Below are 23,643 nucleotides of genomic sequence, written 5' to 3' on the forward strand. Positions count from 1 at the left end.
TTCTGCAGGCATGAAACAGCAACTATCTTTGTAAATGAGCTGTTTCAGTCCAGGGCCCTTAACCATGCTGTGAGAGATCATTCATATGCCTAAAGACAGCTCAGATAATGAGGCCCCCGGCTGCCCCAGATTTGTGAGGGTTTATATGGGGTCAGCTGGACAGAATTGGGGGAGATTTTGATGAAATTCCATATGTTTCTCGGGGGCAAAATTAAGATGTTTGAGGGCCATGTTGCTTTCAATTTGCCATTCTTTTATAAACTTTGCTGTTTGTTTAGTTTCCCAGGTAAATCTGCCTCTGTGCACTGCAATCCCAGACTGCTGTCCCAACCTGCCACATGCAGTTTATGCGGCTTAAAGTCCCAGCTGCAAACTTTGGCTTTGGGTCCCTCTGCCAGAGCACAGCGCTCCGGTGGAGCCCCTTTGTGACATCTGAAAGATAAGCATCTTCATTTTAACATCTGTTTATTTAGTAGATATTTTTGTCCAAAGCAAGGTGCAAGTGAGGATCAGAGAGACAGGCCTGCCAGCCTTATAGCAATTGGAGTTAAGGGCCTTGCAGAATGGTGCAAACAGTGGTATGGTTACCCTACCATACATGGGATTTGAACCCAGAACCATCCAGGTACTGGCACAGATCCCCAGTGCACTGAGCTGCATACCACATATAAACATGCCCATAATTTGCACCCTCCATCTCCCCATTGGTCATCTGCTGCTTTCAGGCCTGTATGAAGCTTTTGCATTGCATTGTGGGTGTGTGCCAGTCAATATGTGAAGCACATTTCAGAAACCAACATGCTATATCTATTTATACTGTAAATTCATCAGCCAGTCTATTTTTTAAAATGATTGAAATCTTTGAAAAGGAAAATTATAGTCGACTCTATGGCCAGTGTGATCAGTGTACACATTCTGGACGCTGGTCTACCTGGTTTACTTGTCTGGAAATAAGTATAATTTTGCTGGTTCTGTCACGTCTGTCTGGGGAGGTGTGACCCAGTGGCAACATTAGGCTGAATAGAAAGGGATTTTATTTGAACAGGACACAGACAACCAGAAAACAAAGGACAATGAGAGGTCTATAACAGAGAGGAGGGAGGAGCAATGAGACAGGACCAGGGCAAAACAGAATACAGGGAACCACTGCAGGGAAGGCAGATGCCATGAATTTGGAACACACCCTCAGTAATGGCATGACCAAGCTGGGGAACACAGTGAGGTATTCACATATATACACAGCTAATAAGGGACTAACAAAAGGCAGGTGTGGATGATTATCACATTAGACCAGGAACAACTAGGTGACAATGGGATGACCAGCGCCCTCAGCTGGTTAAACAGGAACAGGACGGAAGCACATCATGACAGGTTCAGACTAGTTATTAGAGGCACAATGTCACAGTGGGCCTGCGTTCATAGTGGGGTACTGCAGGGTTCAATTTTAGGACCACTATTGTTCCTAATTTGCATTAATGATATTGAAACCAATGCATACAGTAAACCAGTTAAATTTGCAGACGACACCAAGGTCATGTACAGTACAGGGTGATGTAGCAGATACTGAACTAGCAGCACAAAGGCTACAACAGGATCTTGATTTAATTAGCAGCTTGGCTGATACTTGGCAGATGAAATTTAACGTAGATAAATGTAAGGTAATCCATGCAGGGAGCAGAAATATAAAGTACAGATATTTTATGGGTTCTACTGAAATAAAGGTAGCTGATTATGAGAAAGACCTCGGTGTGTATGTTGATGCTTCCATGTCCCACTCGCACCAGTGTAGGGAAGCAATTAAAAAAGCCAATAGGATCATCTCTAGGTGTGTGGAGTTTAAGTCAAGGTAGGTTGATGCTACGATTATACAATTCTTTGGTAAGACCCCACCTAGCGGGAGAACATTTTTAAGTGAATTTGAGGAAGCACTTCTTTACACAGCATGTAGTTAGAGTATGGAATAGTCTTCCTGCTAGTGTAGCGCAAGCTAAAACCCTGAGTTCCTTTAAATCAGAGATAGAAATGATTTTAACAACTCTGAGCTATTAGTTAAGTTCTCCCCAAACAAGTTTGATGGGCCGAATGGTCTCCTCTCGTTTGTAAATTTCATATGTTCTCATGAATGTCAATCCAACAGGTCAGCCTCCATACAGTATTTCGACCAGCAGTGGTGTTTACCACTCAAATCACATATTTGCATGCCCCCCCCCCCAGTTTGTTAGCCGAAAGTAGCAAATACATTAGGGGGCCCTGAAATGACTTTCTGATTGGGGCTCTAGAAACACGCAGACATAGGAGACCAGTTTGCAGTATCACACACGTTGTAGGTGTCTCCTGTCTGAAGATGCATTTCTCCCGCTGGCATCCTGCCGGTGTTCCAAATCCCATGAGGGCTGGTGCCGAGGAAGAAGGATACAGCCCCCCCCTCACGAGCAGGAGCCCCATGGTCTGATTCATAACGGCACGTCCAATCTGCATGACTCAGCCCACAGTGTGCCGGCTTTTAAACCATTAGGCTGATCAATAATTATACAACAAATTATTTACCCGTACATCAATATTCCAGTTATGCGTCTTTGTGTGCCGCTTTTGACATCTTCATGTTAGTTCATTTAGCAGCACCCATCAATAACCAAGGATGCAGATTACATCATCATCATTCAAAGACGCGCCTAATAAGGCTGTGTGTTCATCAGTGTTACCTTGCAAGAGAAGGCATTCACAATGGCGGGGATACGGATGTGAATTTAACATGAAGCTGAGGGGAGCAATCGCAACCCTCTTAAATTTATTATACTTTGCTTGACCGAAGATAAGCGTATTTTTGTCTTATTCCTAAGTGTTATACAGACCTGTAGGGGGCGGCTTAGTGAAATAGGTTCTCCACATGTCAGGCTGAAGAGTGGCTTAAGAAAGTCCTGGCAGCAATCGAGTAAATAAAGGGTGTCTGCCAGCATTCGGCGGCGTTATCCAAGATGCCAGCCAGTGAATGTCCCGGAGCCGTGGGCTCACCGTGGCTGGGAAACGTCGCTCCGTATTTATCCTGCTTTTTATGTCTCGGAAAGCGGTCACCTCTGCCAGCACCGGAGCCGAGCCATTCGAAACGTAATTTTTAGCGCCTCGTTATTGTGTCAGGGGTCGCCACGGTGACGATGCCTCCTGGATAGTAACACAAAGTACACAAAAAGCAGCTTGATTAAAGCGACGCTTGCGTCAGGTGCTCCTCCGGTACCCCTGCAGCTCAAAGACGTTTAATTGCTCACGCGCACAGCTCGTCTTCCCTAATCACTCGCCTTCCTTGCGTCTCAGTTCCTTCCGGCACATTTTCCCAGACGTCATCTTCCCAGGCCAAATTTGATATTTTTGCTTACGCCCCGGGGTGATCTTCCTATTAGCAGCACCGCTGGTCAGAAATAAGGACCGCTACGTAAACACGGAGCCACCGGACCGTACGACACCCATGGCCTGTCAGCAGGGATGTTTTAGAGAAACAGGACACTGGCTGCAACAATATTAGTTCTGAACCAACGGTATTGGTTTTGAGCCTGAGGGCAGTCCGACACAATGCCGAATCACGCAATCCAAACATGGGGACTGTGTTCCAGCTTCCTGCTCATTTATAAAGTCATCTGTGAAACACCTGCATTCAGACATGGAAGTGTTTCTTGACCTCTTGCATTGACAAAGTCCTCACCCGGACCCGCAAAACCTTCATCTGGGACCTCTCTGCAGGAAGGGTCTTAGACGCATTCGTTCTCTGCTCTTCTCCGGATATAGTAATCTCATCGTTTTCCATGCTCGAGTCAGAGGCAGAGTCCCAGAGCAATCTCTGCAGGGCAGAATGTGGGCTTCCCCTGGGGTACTCGCTGATGGCCCTCTATCCCTGAGCAGATTTCATCTTTAATGGGCAGCGTTTTCCGCCTAGGAATACACACTATAAAATAACACACAGGGAAACGGATGAGGGCTGGAGTGAGAGGCGGGAGATTGGAATGGAACTCTGAAATAATGTATAAAAATATCACATGCGAACTTCCGGAGGTGATGAACAGTGAGCATTCCAATTGGATGACTCACATCACATGGTGCCAACGGAGAAAAGCCGATAGGTTTCTGTGTGATGGAACTTTTTTTGGGATTCTATGGTCGCTTGCTATGGAGATAAATCAAGCTGGAGTAAGAATGGTCATTTATTTAATGCCTATTATGGTTCTACGCTGCCCAAATGACAGGCTGCTGCTTAGCTGTTGCAAAGGATGCACTCTTCTGCTTTCAGTGCTGGGATGAGGGTGATGCTGTTGGACCTTGGAAAATGGACTAAAATGAATTACAAAAGTAACATTTAGCATAAATTATGGCACCAAACAAAGAAAGACAGAATCTCAGCATCTATGTCAAAGAATCCTATACAGCACAATCATTAACAGGGGTGATTTTAGTTCTATTTTAAGGTGTAGGGCATAAGAGGGGCCAAAATTCAAGCATAAGGGTCAAGCTTATCATCAGCCAATGATGTGTTTTGAATTTGTGAGTGACAGCAGAGTGCCCCAATAGCCCCCCCCCACCCCCCCTCATACACCCCCGAACATCCATGGGCGGACTCATTTCACTGTCATTTTCTTAACATATCTGTCAAACAGTTATGCAAGGTCTCCCTCAGCACTTTGAAAGGGGACAGAGGTGGCAGATCTGCGATCCGAGTAAAGCCCCGACCAGCGGAAGGGGAGGCAGCATACGGGAGGGTGGCGAGAATGCGGGGGGGGGGGGGGGGGGGGGGGAGTAAATGCATGGCTGATAATGATGAAAGACACTTGACCTTTAAATTGGTAGTTGCAGTGACCCGGCTAATGCTGAGCGCCGCGATCTTCCATCACGACTCGGAAAAAAACGGGAGTGGCCAGACGGGGCGGGGGGGGGGGAGGGGGGGGGGGCACGTCCGTCGAACGCCAGCGGGGGAAAAAGAAGAACAGACGTATATGGACTCGTCACGCTGAAGTCAGAGCGAACACGCTGCAATTAGGATTACGGAAATCAGCGATGGGCTCGGACAGCGGAGCTCAGAGGATGGGGGGCAAAGAGAAAAACAGGGAGGGCCAATGTACGGATGGTCGGGGGGGGGGGAAGGGTGAGATTAATCCAAAAACACGAGCAGGCCGTGCTTTTCAGGCCCCGTTCACATTGCACGTGAGCAGGGCTTTGGAACGTAGCGCCGTAATGACACGTGTCTGACCATTAAGCAGGACCTCTGCCATGCTCTGCAGTTCCCCTTTAATCATGCTTTTGAACCAGCCTGGCCTGATCTTTGGTAATATTGCCATTATTAGCATTATTAGAGTGTTGTTATTAGCATTTTAGAGCGTTAATATTGACGTGATTGGCCTGTTATTACTGTGTCGGCTTTAATCGTGACACAAGCTCACATCACCCTGCTCTCTGTAAATCCTCTTTAAAGATGCAGGCCAGGCCTGTTCAAATCACAGTCCGCAAGGACTGAGCCCTGCTGATTTTCCAACCTTCCTTTACTCAAGAGCCGGGTGTGAAGCCTCTGACCAATCAGAATCAGTAATTATTAAAATAACTACCCAGGAGAACTGAAAACACGGCCTAGATTTGGAATCAAGGTCCAGATTTGAAGAGCCCTGCTGTAGGCACTAGGTGAAACACTTGTGTTTGGCTGTGACACACAAGGAGGCCATAATAATGAGCTTGGAGTCTTTAGTAGGTTCTGTCACAATATGAAGGAGCATTCAGCACACCGGGGTACCGCCTGGACAGGATGCCAGGCCATCCCAGGGCACACGCACACCCACATGCAACCGACCACACACTGCAGGCAACGTGGAAATGCCAATTAGCCTAACCGCATGCCTCTAGCCTCTGGGAGGAAAGGGGAGCACGTGGAGGGAACCCATTGGATATGAAGACTCCAGACACAAAGAAAAGGTGAGATTCAAACCCCCATCTCAAGAGTGTGAGGCCCTGCCATACCCACTGAGCCCCCACCCCTTCTAAAGCCTGCTTATTAAATGAAAGCATGCATCTTGGCACAGATGATCTCGGACACACTGGCCAGATCTGTCTCCCTGGTGTTGTACCTGCCCCATTTTGTGTTTTTTAGCTACCAGCATGTGATTTACAAACCGTATCTTCCCATATCACACTGGGTAGAATCGTAAATGGTGATGGATGGGCAACACATCAATTAAGATGAATTAATCTTGCTTATAGATACAATAGCAGAGGGATTCGGGACCAGAACCTTAGGCTACAGAGGGGGAACATGCAAACTCCACACAATAATAATGCTGATCTTCACGGTATGTAGCCCTACCGGTCATCTGAGACCAAGCATTGCCCTTTAAGTAGCTAACGAAGCGCAATTCATGGGAATTAATCTGGCCTACGAACTGTGGCGGCTTATTGATTCATCAGGCACCCTGAAAGTCACAGAGTAACGTTTGTGTGTTTCTGTGTCTCGTGCCTTAGAACGATTACGGCGCAGGCTTAGCTTTGACCACAGATCTCAATGTATGTTAGACATGTAATGCACAGCCAACTGATCTGAAGTCAGCAAAGGGACCACGGTCACCGGCGGTGGGACCGATATCGATCACGTTCTCGCTGGCTTGCTGACATTAGCTGGAGACATTCAGCTGACGCTTACAAATGTCTTGAGTCTGAAAATGAGGGGCCTCACCAGTGGGACACCCCCCCCCCCCACCCTAGTCAGCCATTAGAAGGAACACTAATATACTAGAAAACACAAAGAATGCACGTGACACTGGAATGAACATGTGACCTTGGGAGTAATCTGGAGCAATTTTGCTGTCCTTAATAGTGTGTAAATCAGTTTAGTTTGCCTCTGACCTGTACCCCTCAGTGTAGGCAGACAAAGGGAGAACAGCAGCCCCTTCTGAATAAGAAAAGATGGATTTTAATGGCTGCTGATTGCGACTCCGCCCCCACAAAACAGAATTTCCATTTAAAGTGCTTGCTTAAGCAGCCGTGAAGCCAGGCCCCGCCCATCCCTTGCAGGGCATCGTGGGTGAGGAAGGCCCACTGTCGTGCGGCCCGCGGCAGCGTGAAATCACCCCCCCCCGGCGACTTTCTGAAAGCCAAGAGTTCTCCCGGGAGGGCCCCCCCATCTCTTTTAAGAGCACCCCCCCCCTCCTCCATTGCATCACATCACTACGTGTCGTTGCACAGCAACTTTACTCCAGGGAGGTTAGTAAAACAGCGTGTCCCCCCCCCCCCCCCGTGGTGAAGAGGCCCCACTTCCCTGTGTCTGCCTCAGTAGGTTGGGGGTGGGCAGTCGCCTATCCCCAGGGTCACACGGTTAGTCATCTTTCTGGATGCCGGTCGACCTAGAAATAATTTCACAGGTTCAGACTATTTCATGAACATTGACCAAACTGGTCGGCCTCAATACAGCCTTCCAACCGGCGGCGCTGTTTGCTGCCACCAAAATCATTCATTTGCGTGGGTCCCTCTGGGGTTTGACCGCCCCCCCTGCGTTGGCCCCAAACTGCTACAACACAAGAAATTAAATTATGTGTGTCCCTATATATGTCCCTATATATAGACGTGACAAATTAAGTAAGGTGGCGGTGCAATAGGCTGCAGTGGCCACACCGGGTCCTAAATATATGAATGTTTGCAATACATAGTGTGTCATTTTATGTTTTTGAATAAGTGGAAACAACTGGTCTTGAGTCTCTCTCTCTCTCTCTCTCTCTCTCTCTCTTACTCACGCTTAATTATCAGATGTGAGGCAGCATATTCTGTTAACTAGCTAGCTATTTATGATCTTCTGACTCTACTCGCTAGCTATTTCGTTTTTTAAACGTCTGGGGGGGGGGCTTGAAGTGATTTTTTCAGTGGGGACCCTGAATCAACAAACCCACCCATGCTTTCAACTCCTGGCCACCCCGCAAAATCACTTTGGACCAGGCACCCGCTTTCAAAAAGGCCACAACGCAGAGGCAGAAATGGCACGTTAATTTAGTTTCGGAAGATAAGTGACTCGAGACGGACAAATGACAGACGGGTGCTTTGGGAGAAAGCGGGAAGGGGGGGAACCGGAGATGCGAGGAGCCAGACAGCCTCCTCCTTCCCCTGATAAGTTTCTCTCTGTGAGTTTCCACACACCCCACACCTCACCTCCCCCCGCTGGGTTTTGTTTCTGCTCCTGCCCTCCAGTGGCTCCTCAGGCCGGGACAAGCCGCATCCGTGGGATTTGGGAGCTTCCATCCCACCCCCAACCTGCGTGCAGTACTGAGGAGATGAGCTCCAGGCGGCCAACCGCCGTGCATCTCAATTAAGGCTGTTCCATGGAGGACCTGGTATCCCAGCATCTTCTGCTCTGGCCTGAGCCCCCAGAGAACGAGCTCACAAATGCGGGGGACCTTTAAGGCCAGGTTTACGCTTAGTCTTATTTCCGTGGCTTTCTGTTGTTCTCATAAGTTAACTCCTTAGCTTAAGCCTAATATAAGGTGAGTGATTCCATAACTTAAAGCAGGATGTGCATTCGGCATACAGGGTTTCCTGTAGGTAATTGCATGGACTGGCATCCCATCCAGGGTGTCCCCTGCCTTGTGCCCTGCTATGGACTGGCATCCCGTCCAGGGTGTCCCCTACCCTGTGCCCTGCTATGGACTGGCATCCCGTCCAGGGTGTCCCCTGCCTTGTGCCCTGCTATGGACTGGCATCCTGTCCAGGGTGTCCCCTGCCCTGTGCCCTGCTATGGACTGGCATCCCGTCCAGGGTGTCCCCTGCCTCGTGCTCAATGATGGACTGGAATCTGTTCCAGGTTGTCTCCTTTGTCTAATAAATATTTAGTTCAACAGCCTTTTTAAAATGTTATTAATTCCTGCACTACTCCAGAGAAACGTATTGAAAATTCAACTTCAAATGACAGGCCAGCTGCCAAGGAGAGGAGAATCAGAGGTAAAAGCAAATATCCAGAGCGCACCTGTTTACTGCGATTCCGCGGCATTCCCTCCCATTGGTCGAGAGGGAGAAACAGCAGCCACACTTTTACTAAGTGCCAAGGACTTTCTGTGATTTAGTAAGTGAGCTGTGAGCTGATTCCAGAGAAGATTTTTAATGGGGATGTGAAAAATCTCCCCACTGGCTCAGCCAGCTAGGATAAAGGCCCCATCTTATTGGACAGGGAGATTCATACACCCGGGGTCACCGGGTCAGTCATTAACACCAAGTGGTTTGAACGCCACCTTATAAAAACTTGCAAAAGTGGAACACCGAGGGAGATCGATCCTGTCACAGCATATGTAGCATATATATCCTGTCACAGCAGTATAAAGGGACTCCACTTTATTTATTAGCTGTCAGGCAACATGTGAACAGTGGGGTCTGCACACAGAGATTAATGTTGTCATATGAGACAAAGAAAGAAGTCACCTGTGAAGATGTTACAGACGAAGCTGGACATTCAGCATCTGAAGTTGGAGATGTTGTGGATGAGTTGTAGATGTTATAGATGAAGCTGGAGATGTTGTGGATGAATTGTACATGTTATAGATGAAGTTGGAGATGTTGTGGAAAGGTTGTAGATGTTATGGATGAAGTTGCAGATGTTATGGATGAAGTTGGAGATGTTGTAGATGAAGCTGGAGATGTTGTGGATGAATTGTACATGTTATAGATGAAGTTGGAGATGTTGTGGAAGGGTTGTAGATGTTATGGATGAAGTTGGAGATGTTATGGATGAAGTTGGAGATGTTGTAGAAGGATTGTAGATGTTATGGATGAAGTTGGAGACGTTATGGATGAAGTTGGAGATGTTGTAGAAGGATTGTAGATGTTATGGATGAAGTCGGAGATGTTATGGATGAAGTTGGAGATGTTGTAGAAGGATTGTAGATGTTATGGATGAAGTTGGAGATGTTGTGGAAGGATTGTAGATGTTATGGATGAAGTTGGAGATGTTGTGGAAAGGTTGTAGATGTTATGGATGAAGTTGGAGATGCTGTGGAAGGGATGGAGATCTTATGCATAAAGCATGCAGGACACGTAGCTGCTGGCCAAAGGACCCCGTTTGTGAGGTTCACTCATCCATCCATCATCTTTATCCTCTTTCTCTTTGCATATCTTATTCCATAAACAAGGTAGGTAAAGCACCATATATGGCATCATAATGAAGATTTATTAATCGGCTGTTCCTCTATCAAACACATGGCTCTGAGTGCTGATTTATTTGATTTAATTAGCCTGCAAATGTAAAACAGGCTGGAGTGATAAAAAGGTAAAGACAAGTGAGGGAGGGCACATAAATTACCCCCCCTTCCCAGAGTGCTGAATAATGGCCGGGGGGGGGGGGGGTACAGTGTGTGGGGAAGCCGAGGGGGGATATAGCAGCCAATTAGATTAAAAGGGTTGAGAGAACAATGGCGGGATGTACAGTGTTATGGTCCAGTGTCACGGCATTGGAGGGGGGGGGGGGTGCATCGATTAAAGTTAAACAGATCCTCTCCTGACATCAGCATACTGTTCATCAGCAGCAGTTTCTCTAAACAGTCTCCCCCCCCCCCACCCACCACAGAATTTATAACCCTGACAGCCAATCAAACCATCACTGCTAATATGCATCTGATTTATTCTGAGTGATCAGTGAGGGGTGGGGTGGCATGGATGGATAAATCTTTCTGCAAAGAAGCGTGTCCATCGACGTTAGGGTCCGCTGAAGGTGGCTCAGCCAGGGTACCGGCACCAGAACACGCTTGAGGGCCATCAGTTACAGTACCATCTGAAATAATGCAAAAACATTGCAAATCACCACCCAGGCCTAAAGCATTTCCACATCTGCTCCGGAGGAGATGGAGGAAAGGGAGGAAGACGATGCCGATGTAGTTCACTAGGGCTGTAACGATACCATTTGCCCACAGTTCAGTATCTATCGTAATTTTGGAAGCATAGGTAAGGTTTAATTTTATTTTTTTAATTTATTATAATAATTTATTTTTTCCTCCAAAAAAATCATTAAAAAAAACTGGGGTCGTCTTATTTTCAAAGGCTAGAATTTAAACATACAACAGTAGATGGCGCGTCACATGACTTGATGTAGCCATGATGTATACCTGAACCACAGGCAAAAGGTATTCTTACATCGAGAGTCCATGAGTTCCACGTGAATCGGCTTAGAAACAGGAAATGGGAACATCCTTATCAGCTGCTGACTCTGAGGACAGAGTCTCCTGGTCCGGGCTAGATCTGTTCTCCGAGACTTTTTTTTGTGACGCCTTTGTCTGATGGACTGAGAACACCACGGGGCATCGTTTTCCCTCCCCACTACCAGAAGGAGCTGATTAACGAATGATAAAGGGTGCGGAACTGATGGTTATATGACCGCCATGTCCGTTCCCTGTGGTTCCAACTGGACCAGCCTTGAGCGAGCTGATTAGAACCAATCGCTCCACATCCGTTCCGTGCAGGACCATGGACAAGGAACATGCCGACGGCCTTCAGAGGGCATACAATAGCTTCCTCATTTACAGGGGATGGAGGAGAGGGGGTCAAGGAGACGTCTGCTGCCAAGGTGTTGGGGAACTAAAATAGGCACAAGCCACATCAGAACCGTGCAGGAAAATCCGACAGAGAATTTCCCGCCAACAATGGGGATGCCAGCTCTAAGCTGATTGGTCCAGTTTCACTAACAGGTCATGCGGTAAACGAATAACCAGTGTTACCAATCCACAGATGATTACTCATCCTGGGGGGATTTTCAAAAGATACGGAGAAATGTGCACTTGTTAAATCGGGAAAACGGGAAATAAATTCCAGTGTTTCCCAGATTCTGTGTTTATTAAATCGGCTTCTGTAGACGGGTTTCATCTGGCTGTTTTACATAGAGAATATCTCCCTTAATGCTGTTAGATTTCTTGTGCATGTACTGAAATAAACAGTCATTTTCATGAAATACTGTGGATGAAAACAAATCGGTTGATATTAAAGAGAATTTCCCACAATCCTTCTGGATAAGTTCTGTGAACTCTCAGTTCCTCTGTCAGGCTGGCTGCTGAGATGGTACACTGACCTTTGACCCCCGACGCTAAGCACTTCTTAGCGACAGCGACTGGTTGCCCTGGGCATGTGGAGCATGCGGTGGGTTGTCCAGGGCGCCTGAATATCTCCTTCTCCAGAGTATTCATGATTCCCTCGCTCAGCTGATAGGAGTGGACAGGGGACACAGGAGTCAAGGCAACTTCAGGGTTTGAGAAAAGAAGGTTTTTATGCAGTGGTACAGTAGAAGTCAACACCAACATTCCCAGCACCAGACATCAGTAGAGACATCTGTATTATATTCTAACAGAATCTAAATTTATATCATCCATCCATCCATTTTCCAAACCGCTTATCCTACTGGGTCGCGGGGGGTCCGGAGCCTATCCCGGAAGCAATGGGCACAAGGCAGGGAACAACCCAGGATGGGTGGCCAACCCATCGCAGGGCACACTCACACACCATTCACTCACACATGCACACCTACGGGCAATTTAGCAACTCCAATTAGCCTCAGCATGTTTTTGGACTGTGGGGGGAAACCGGAGTACCCGGAGGAAACCCCACGACAACATGGGGAGAAAATGCAAACTCTGCACACATGTGACCCAGGCGGAGACTCGAACGCGGATCCCAGAGGTGTGAGGCAGCAGTGCTAACCACTGCACCACCATGCCTCCCCAAATTTATATCATTCTGTAGTAAATAAATATACTGTACATTCCTACATGGACCCCCCACCAACACACGTTTGGTATGTTCAATTCCAGGAATGCTCAGTTCAGGTCTAAAACCTGTCATTATCCGGCAAGTAACAAGGCGCTGAAACAATCTGGGTCTGACAGAGGATAGCAGTCACAGAATGTAATAGTTCATATCAGCTTTACTTCATCATGATACTCTCCTGCAGTCCTGCAGACTAAGATGTAGACATCAGAAGATATAGACAGGAAATGGCTTGATCCATGGTTGAATCTAGCAAAGCACATTGTGATCCCCTGCAGCCCGCCCTCTCTGTGACCGCCCTGTCATCACAGCCGGCCCGCAGACACTCGGTGTTCTGCCCCAACATTAAGGGGTCAGGAGGTATAGATGTACTGTGACCATCTAGTCACCGCTGAAATCAACAGACAGGCAAATGGCTGAATCACAGGAAGGCCGGAGCCACGAAGTGAACAGGCATTGGGTGATGAGAGAGGACAAGCCGACACTACAGCCAGAGAGGTCAGGGGACGGGGCTGTGTGGACAAGAAGGGGTCAGAGGGGCAGGCTGAAGCGCCAAAGCAGGAACATATAACCAAAACTGCTAGGAAACAGAATAGTGGCAAATCAGCAGGGCGGAACAACGAGCACATCAAGAAGAGCACTATCCTCCTCCACAGAGAACTGACACTAAGTGGTGCTGCCCTCTAGAGGATGGGAGGAGAATCTGATTTCAAATTACACCACCTCTAAGAAGACCACCTTCCTCCCAATTTGAGAGCAAACAAGCCAGTGCTCTACGTCCTGAAAAATCTGATGGCACAAAAAAATCTTGAAGTGAACCTCAGTGAAGACGCTGGTACTGACATAATCACCCAATTAGACAGAACAGGCTCTAGTTTATACGGCTAATTGGATGTGGGACATTCGCTCACCTGTAGCTCATGGCATATTTAAACGGGGCGTTTGTGTGGCAGTGCTCTGATCTGTGAAGAAGCTGCGTCGTGCTCATTTGCCTGGGGAACAATGCAGAGGCTAAAAACAGCGAAGCATTTTGTTGTTGTGTTATCTGAGGTTTTCTTCCGTGATTTGATTTCCTGGGGGAGGCATGGTGGTGCAGTGGTTAGCACTGTTGCCTCACACCTCTGGGACCCGCGTTCGAGTCTCCGCCTGGGTCACATGGAGTTTGCATGTTCTCCCCATGTCGTCGTGGGGTTTCCTCTGGGTACTCCAGTTTCCCCCCACAGTCCAAAAACATGCTGAGGCTAATTGGAGTCGCTAAATTGCCCATAGGTGTGCATGTGTGAGTGAATGGTGTGTGAGTGTGCCCTGCGATGGGCTGGCCCCCTATCCAGGGTTGTTCCTTGCCTCGTGCGCACTGCTTCCGGGATAGGCTCCAGACCCCCCGCGACCCAGTAGGATAAGCGGTTTGGAAAATGGATGGATGGATGGATGGATGGATGGATTTGACTTCCTCACATTCCTCCACCTAACGGGTGGGTTGGTGTGTGTGCGCCTAGCAGAAAGAAAACGTTTTTAAAGAAAATGTTGTCAGGCAAACCATGTGGTCAAGCAAAGGGCAGGTTGGGCCGCTTGGTGGCCTGCTGACACGCCTGCATGCAGGCCAGCAAGCACATTTCCAAAATGTAAACAGCATTTTGACTGGCCAATCAAGTAGTGCTTCCCTTATAAATATTAATGAGCATTCCCATTCAACTTATTCACTGGCCAATCAGGTAGCTCTCCCATTATGAATATTAATAAGACCCCCCTGCTGTTTTACATTTCAGAAAAATCGCAGCGGGCAGACCTCTGAGTGGGTCTTTTTCTAATGAACTTGGAAAAGCCAGGTGAACTCAGTACATCGAGGTGCACATGTGTAATAAAAGTATTTTCATGAAAAACGCCAAGCCGGGATCTTGGGATATGGAGCAAAGCGATGACACAGCAAATTCAAGTGGTTTTATTTAGTCCTTCAAAGCTACCCCCCCCCCCCCCGATTGGGAATGGTTCAGTCCGACTATCCCGCAGCCTGCCCAGCAGCTCACTGGAATTTTAACAGCTCTTCTGCATTATTCTGATTGGCTGAGTTTGTAGTGTTACCAATGCAATGCAATTAGTGTTGTAAGCAATGATCAATGCAAAATCAAATTCACAGACTAAATGGCACACACACAGGTATACAGGGTTGTGTTACAGTGATAGCAGCAGTGTCCCTTATGACCAGAAATGGTCCTGTCCAATGCTGAAACCACAGCACCCCCGTCTGTTGGGGCACCACACTGCATGATCGATCCACTCGGGCAGGCCCGACAAGCAGGTGGCTCCCACTAACCAGAGGTCGGGATTCCGGCCTCCACGTGCGTGCTAATAATGCACCCTGGATTTGCAGCTGTTCCGGGGGAGGGCATGTGGGATCATTCTAGCTCAACACCCACTGACCTCCATGGAGAACCAGCAGCAAGGGAGGCAGAGACAATATTCAGGAAAGAAGAAAAATGAGTGATGCTGAGATCAGGCTGGTCTCAGACGCACCGATGGCAGGAAGGCGTGACGCACTCTGCCAAGACCCCTGGGCGAGGACGGGCAGTGCCAACAGCACATTCTCAGGCAAATGGCCCCGACACGGTCTCTGCCAGGGGCAGGAACAGCCTAAAATCCAGCAGCGTGACCAAGAGCACAGAAACTTCCAGAAGCCAGGTGGCCGACCCGCTGGTTCAGGAGAGTACATTTTAATCAGCACCTGACTGACAGCTCGAACGCCGGCTGAGGTGAATTACTGTTCAGATAATGAGCTCAATAAAGCAATTAAGGGTAGAGCAGAGAAGCGACCCCAGCAGAGGGCTTGTCAGCCTGATCTGCATGTCCTCTTCCTACATTTATATTTAGATCACTGCATTTTCCCCATCACATTTCACTAATTATGGATCTGACTGGAGGTTTACATTAAACTAACACCATATGTGACGCTCAGCGGGTTAGAAATTTGTGCCTGTGCCCAGAAGGTTGTGGGTTTGAATCCCCTGGCCGATAATCATATCTCTTTTGAGCCCTTGAGGAAGGCATTATATTTACTGTATAACTGACACAGAGACACTGCAATCTGGCGGAGACTGCTCTCTGTTCCCAAGCTTTCCTCACTTTGGACAAAAAACTCTACGTTTAAATTAATAATTGCATATGTATTCCAAATTTAACTAATGATAAATTGCAAAAGGTTCATAATTATGCGTGTATACAAACAAGCTGTGTTAGATATACACAGAAATGGTTGAATATAGCTTTTTATATAGTACGTCTGTTATTAATAAAGGACTATGGTGACCATTTTTGGGTTCGCGTCTCCAAATGGTTTGGGTCTGTGTGCTCACATCCAGTGACAAGCGACTGGGCTTTGCACCCTCCCCCAGCCAGGATGTGCTCGTGCTGATGAGTGCTATTCTGACGGCAATGGGGGACACCGCAGCAGAGACCCCCCCCCCTGCCCCCCAGTCATAAGACACCCTCTATTTCCCTGTTTCATTTTCTTTTGCTACAAAGGCAGAAACGGCACACGTATAGTAACCAGTCTTTCAGGGGTTACCGATTCCCAGGAAGGGGGTCGACCGTTGGACCGCTTAGGCCGACCTCTCCCATTAAACTTCAAAAATGGTTAAAACTAAACACGGGGCAATTTACTTTAATGCACCTCTGAACACATAGAGGCCATTAACTGCGTTCACTGTGCTAAGATGTTCCAAATTGTTCCCGTCTGCCAGCGTTTGGTGGGTAACATTTAATGGCCTCTCTGAACAATGAGTTGATGCGGTCTAATGGACCGCCTGCCCTGGTCCCTGTCTGGTCAGAAAATCATATTTTCCCCGAAGCATATCTATCCAGGAGCTTATAATCCAGATCGCAAAATATTTTTAGCCTCTTAGCTAAAGAACATTCACATAAAGCAGTATATGGAAGGACATGTCATACAGAAAGGTGCCCGCAGCTTACGGCGGTAGCTAATGTCGTATAAACATGTTGTATAAACATTTTATCACTGTGACACCTCAGCTAGCTGTAGTGGTACAACAGCTGCTCCTAAACCATTAAGGGCGACTGGTTAATCGTCAGGCCTCAGGCAGCTCGTTTGTGGGGACGCCGTTTAACGGTCGGGGGTTGTCACCTGGTGTGTCCTGCGGCTAGGGGAGTCATTTCCGAGGTCCCTGAAACGGCCCTCGGGGGACACCATCAGGACCAGTGTGGGGTCATGGCGGGTGACAGAACTGTACGGTGCAGGTTCTGATGGGGGGGGAAACGTGGGTGCGGCCGGGGGGGGGCTCACAGAGGGCCCTCTCGACCCGCCGCACGGAAGCCGCAGCTGACATGCCGAATCGGACGTGCCGGCAGAGCACGGGAAAACACGGGAAGGAGAAAGAGGCATTTAATCAAAACACGTCTCTGAAGAGAGAGTGACATTTACAAGGTGTGTGCGTGGGGGGAGCGGTGGGGGGGGGGGAGTGGTGGGCAGGGGGAGACGACGAGCTATTAAATTTTAATGAGCGAATTAAAGCGGCAAGCCTGGGGCTCCGGCACGGTGGCCCCACCCCCTCAGCGCACAGCTGCTCGCTGCCACCTCCATCGCAGGCCCTGATTGCTTTTCGGGTTGCTTTGGGTCCCCCAGTTGTGCCATTTCACCTGCAACGCCTGTCCCCAGGCCCCCATTATATTAGCTCCCTCCCTGGGGGGGCCGGGCGGGGCGGGGGGGGTCGGGATGCTGAATAGCGTGTTCTAATCAACGTGACACGATAACCAGAAGAGAGGCAAAGCGGCGAGACGAGGGTGCAGCGATATTCCGGGATGTTAATGAAGGCAGGGTAGGTGGGAGCAGTTCGCCGTGCCTGTGAGGAACATCCACAAACATTCGGATCCATTTATATGCTAATCTGTCTGCAAGAGGGTCCGGGCCGAGCACCGGCGCGAGGGGCGGCATAAATCATACAAAGAATTAATTAATTTATCAATTTTGAAACTCCCCCCCCCCCCACCCCACATCTACCTGGGGAGGCTTTATTTCCACAAATATTTGGTTAAGCGTCTTGGAGATTGCCTGGGAAATTGAGTCCTGTTGCCACTACGCGAGTCGTCCCCAGGCAGAAAACGCATCTTGGGGGGTGGGGGGGGGGGGTCAATCTCTGGGGTGGCAGCAGGCTGAGCCGCCTCCTAGGGCCACCGGCAAGCACCCGGACACGGCAGACTGACATCTATGTGTCACTGCTTTGCGGGGGAAACCATAGCACATGTCTGGCTACCTCACTTCCTGTCTGTTTATTTCAAGAACTATATTTCCGTAAAGAAATACATGAGTCGCATGAATAAAGTGTAAATGCAGATGTGACAGTACTTAGATGGAAGGGCTTATGAAATCCCGGCTTGCAAGCAGATACAGTAGTCAGAAGATAAGACAAAATTATAGTCATACTTTGATTTAAATTTGGGTGTTTTGCCCCCCCCCCCCCCCATCTTGCCGTCTTTGAGACAAACAGACAGGTGAGAGCAAGCTTGAGGTCACAGCACAGGGTCAGCCAACATCCAGCACCCCCTGGAGCAATCAGAATAAAGGGGCTTTCGTCAAGGGCTATCAACTGTCAGCCATGGGATTGGAACCAAGAATATTCTGACTGGAGATGCAGGGTCCTAACCTGCAGAGCCACACAAAGCCCCATACTGGACCTCCCAGAGCGAGGAAACCAGCGGGATCCTACATCAGAAATTGGGAAAATACAATAAAATGATTAAATCAGATCAGCGTGAGTGATGGCAGCATTTTGTGTTTCTATTAAACAAAATAATCCAGCATAAACGACAGGGCAATATAGAAGCTAATAATGTAAATGTCAGCAACAGCATGTAACCTGAATGGAGGAAAGAGAGGTGAAGAGCAGAATTGTTTGAGGGTATAACACACAAGTGAGGTGGGAACAGATGAATCTGTCTTCTTTAAGTTCACCGAATCCATTTTTCATTTACGCCGCGTGTAATCCATTAAGTAGTGATGTAAATGTAATCAAATAATGGTACAAAAAAAGAGTTAATGCCACGGTGTTGTTCACAAGAACTCCCGGTTTTCCTCAGGGTTTGTGATGTCTCACAATTAATTCTAATTTCATAACCAGGACCGAACACTGATGCGATACTACGCACACAGGCAGACCTGACAAAAGCCAGATCAGTGGGTGAAGCTTTCCGTGGGATGGGGGGGAACAGGAAGGGCGTCCTGCATTTGTAACAAAGTGAGACAAGGATCACGAGTCTCTCCTCCCCCCAAATCCAAATGGAAAGACAGTAGTGATGGCGGAAAATCCACAACGCCCCCTCCAAACCTTCTCAGTGAATCACGTTTTTTTTTTTTTTTTGACAGATGCTTTTACCCAAATCGACATAAGATCAAGAATGCAGGGTCAGACACTCTCTGGGCCAGTTGGGGTTAAGGACGTTTATCAAGGGCATAATGATGAATCTACACTGCTGACCCGGGGATTTGAACCAACAACCTTTCCATTGCAGGCACAGTATCCAAACCTGCAGAGAAGACACACCACCACCAATGAATCTGTGGGGAAGATCACAAAGTCTGCTGCGTGGAATTTATCAGGGATTTTCAACTCAAAGTTTTGATATAATGAAGATATTCATACCCATGTGGATCTCAATCAGGAGTTCGTAAGTGGGGATCTCATTTTTGAGGGTCTAACAAGACCAGTAAAACACTAATTTCCAGTGTGATGCTCTCAGAATGAGGCTTTCAAATCACACCATAGGTCTGAAGGCCAGAGTGGATTTACAGTTCTGTGAATGAACAGGACGGAGATTGTACATCTATGGAGGGGCCGACGTACCTGGGACGTTGGGGTATGAGAAGGAAAGGCTTGTGGGGCCGACTCTCCAGTAAGCTCACTACTGCTTTCTTGCCTCCAAATTCCTTGATGCCAGGTATGAGGTCTGGCTGCAGGCCTTCTCGAAAGAGCCCCCTGATGTCTGAGGATTTGGAAGGGGGAGTATCCTGGGGTTGATTAACGGTGAGGCTAATGATTGACCCCAGCGCTTAGATGCAAATACACCAACATAGTCAGTTATTTCCTCTTATTACATCACTTCCTTAATGAGATGCAGCCAATGAGAAGCCACTGCGCTGGACACAACCATGTGCAGACTGAAGGACTAATGGACTGCCTGTGGAGGAAGCGCTTTACGCACCCAATCCCATCCATCCGGCATGTCGTCTGGTGACTAATTTAGCTGTCGCTGTTGAGCACACAGTCATCCTCCTGCATGCCAGTTCAGCTCCTGGGGTCATTTAAATTCAGAATATATAGTGTGGATTAAATCTTTGGTCCCACAAATAAACCATAATACCATAATAAAAGCTTTTAGCCACAAGAAGTGAGATTAAGGGCTGCAAACTGCTCCACTTCAGTGCAACAGAAACATCTGTTAGTAGCGGTACTTTAATCAGCGACCTTGATTACGATACGGTTCTCTAGTAACGAGCAGCGAGCCCCCACCGAGGGGAGCGAAATGAGCGCCAGCCCCCACGGGGGTGACGAATGTTGCCTAACAATAGACACTAATTATGCTGCTAACATAACATAAGCACCTGAATGTTAGCCCATCCGAGTGACGACACTGATGGACACCACACCTTTGTGTAATGGGCTGGTTAAAATGATCTGACTGATCTGAATCTTACCATGTAACTCTCTTTCCCACTTAATGGAGTCGCAGCCTCTACCTGCCCCCTGACCTTCAACCTTGACTAGTTACCATACAGAGCCAATCAGGTTTCCCACAATCCACAGCCCATATAACAAGCTCTTCTGCTAAAAAAAGCCGTGATAGACACAGTTTTATTCCGTGTTATTTTTTACTTCAGCCTTGACCTTGATAGTCATTTATAATTCCGAACAGGCAAAATGTTTTTCTCAGATGACTGATAAACAAAGTGAGCAGAGGGATAAACATCAATCTGTGACAGTATCAGGCTTGCCGGCATGACACACCGCAGGTAAAACTGTTACGGGACCAAAAAGCGAGTTGTGTGACGCGTCGGCATGCTGGCAGCTCGGGTGCCATTGAAAGAGACAGCGGGGGGGGGGTGCTTTTTACCAAACAGTGCGTGAGTGTCAGAAATGCACAGATACTCACGACAGCCAGTCTCCTGGATGCTACACAGCGCCGACATGCTGTATTAACGACGCGCTCTGCAAACACAACTTTCAAGGGTAAACAAGAAGGGCGGTACAGGAGAAGTGGACCCCCCCCCAGCCTGGCCCTGTAATCCAGATGTCAGGGCAACCTAGGGTGATACTTCGGTTTAATATTTGGGGGGGGGGGGGGGGTTGAGGTCTCCGCCCATTTAGGCGATTATTAGGGGGTTGTATTAGTTGGTTTTGATTATTGGGAGGGGGTTACGACCCACCGTGCCATGCTGGGCCAGCAGTGGACTGTACGTTTTCTCTCTAAGCTTAAGGAGAAGCAGCCACTATAGGACTTTGCCTTAATAGGCCGGAAATATCCATCAGATCAGTGATTCCTGACACCAGCCCACAGCAAGTATACCACGGGGCTGTGGAAAGCTGGGGGTTTTCAGCAGGGATGGTTAATTCCCCAAAAATAAACTGCACATTTTCAAGCCATGTCTGCTTTATGACCCCTTATGTATGAAAACAAGGAAACAGGAAACTTATTAAATGTGTCCCATCGATCCACCCCTCCCCTACCGCCAGTCCACGATTTTTACCGGTCCCTGAATTTTTCACACAACAAAAAGTATCAAGATGATTTGAGAAGAGTGGTGTTACTTAGTACAGAAAGTACTCACTCAGTATCGTCTCATAACAGAAGGTTCTCATTCAATACCCTATGATACCATGAAGTACTCACTCAGTATCCTGTTAACAAAAAGTACTCATTCCACTCCAATATGACAGAAAATACCATATACAGTATTTACATTGTATAAACCACTGTAACAGAATGTTAATTGTATTTAACTGGTAATTCAATTCAATTCAATTTCATTTGTATATCGCGTTCTACCGACATTCCATTGTTTCAAAGCCCTTTACAGAATCTCCCTTACCTTACCTACCTTAGGAGGAACCAGACTGAGAGGGTCAGCCCATATTCCTGGGTCTGGCAGGGAAAGTCTAAGTCCCAATTCACATTTTCCCAGTCTTAAGATTTGAGACACGGGGGGGGGGGGGGGGGGGGGTAAGGAGGTGATTATAGGCAAGTGCTGGTGCTGCTTCAGATGGCCGGGCAAACCGTAATACGGCAGAAGGGCATAGCAAGTAGTACTCATGGTATATTCTTGTAACAGAAAGTATTCTTTGTTTATGAATTGTAACAGGAAGTAATGAAGGTATGTTTATGTGAAAGAGAGAAACTGGTGTGTATGAATTATAACACTCGTGGTACTCGTGGTATATACTCACGACAAAGTATTTATTGTGCATGAATTGTAACAGTACTCATGCGACATGCTATTGTGACAAAAAGTACTCATTCTATATTCTGTGAGAACAGGTGATGTCCCTCTGATATGTGAGGCAGCTGTAAATGGTGAAAAAACAACATCATGACAGAAGTGAGAGGAAGACAACATGACGACCTTAACCCCCCCCCCCCCCCCCCCCAGCCCTAACCTTAATCATAAGTAACCAAACGAAATACAAGACTTTTGGCATTTTTAGTTTTTTGATTGCATTCACAGACCTCTGCGGTCCTCACATAAAAAAACAGGCTTCCATTAAATTGTGGGGAACATTTGGTCCCCATAATGTAATATAAATATAATCCACACACACACACACACACACACACAAATACACACAGTCGCTCTGTCATCCCCGATGGCTGTCTGTATAGAGTTGCTCGCATTGAGCCTCTGTTCAAAGGGCTGCATCGGTGAGCCTAAACGCTGCGATAAGCCTGTCGCCATGAGAACCATCGCCCTGACGAACGCGAGCGGCCTGCTTCGTTCCACAGGCTACGGGACGGCCCTGATAGAGGCCCATCTGAAATGTGTCGGCGAGCATATTTACATTTTGATTTACTCTCCCTATTTCTCCTCCATTTCAGCGCCGCCACATGAAAAACAGCCGTTTTTTTTACATGATTTTGCAAAGCCATTTTGGAATACATGCACAAAAATTTGATTTTTTTTTTGACACCGCACTTGTTCTCAGCGCCTCCTTTGGTACCAGCCGGGCCTCAGGACTGCCACGTTAAGTTTGGACTGTACACGGGTGTTTTTTGGGTGCTGGGACATGATGTGGGCGATTTGGGAAGCCAGATGGTCACAAGGTCATTTGCTCCTTCAGGAGTCGAGGTGCCTAACCCTGCAGCGTATGTGAAGCCACTGGGATCAGTGGTAAATCACGTCTACTGGTGCGAAGCTGAGGCGACTCGTGAGCACCCCCTATGGCCCACACTGGTCACTCAACAGAGCACCCACCCCCCCCCTACCCCCACCAGTCCAGAGTGTTCCTTAAGTAACCCCCCCCATCCACAGAGTGATACCTGAAAAGCCTGGACTGCATAGGAGCAGGGGTATGAGGCGACCTCGCCCGAGCGGGGTATTTAACCTCTTCAACACCACTGCCCTCTGGAGCATACTAAACCACCTCAATTACCCCACAGTGTCCGGGGCATCTTACGGCACATTATGATGCATGAAGGTAGCACACTGAGACCTCTGTGCTGCCCTCTGGGAAAGGGCAGAATTACCCCCCAGGAGGTAATTGCCCCCAGGTTAAATAGCACCTTTAGCTATAGCCGTTTGCTGTTAAATCATCATGAATGTGTATTAGCAAATGGTACGTTTTCTTCTGGGAGCACGACTTCAGTAAGAGAATCTATCAGCTAACTGGCTGCTGTCGGTACATA

General features: G+C 47.9%; 1 protein-coding gene across 2 annotated transcripts in view; it reads right to left on the reverse strand.

Moving 5' to 3' along the window:
* Positions 1-10,600: 10,600 nt before the first annotated feature.
* stpg2 (sperm-tail PG-rich repeat containing 2) overlaps positions 10,601-23,643 on the reverse strand; it is a 45,485-nt gene continuing 32,442 nt past the window's right edge. Inside the window, exons 10-11 of one of the 2 annotated variants that reach the window (XM_049004040.1) lie at positions 12,053-12,182; positions 10,601-10,765 (exon numbers count right to left, since the gene is read on the reverse strand). In XM_049004040.1, coding sequence (XP_048859997.1) covers positions 10,614-10,765; positions 12,053-12,182 — 282 coding nt within the window. In that variant the 3' untranslated portion in view covers positions 10,601-10,613. The remainder of the gene's footprint in view (positions 10,766-12,052; positions 12,183-23,643) is intronic. The other variant, XM_049004049.1, reaches the window with a different exon arrangement.

This window comes from Brienomyrus brachyistius, chromosome 2, assembly GCF_023856365.1.
Source record: "Brienomyrus brachyistius isolate T26 chromosome 2, BBRACH_0.4, whole genome shotgun sequence".
Lineage (NCBI taxonomy): Eukaryota > Metazoa > Chordata > Actinopteri > Osteoglossiformes > Mormyridae > Brienomyrus > Brienomyrus brachyistius.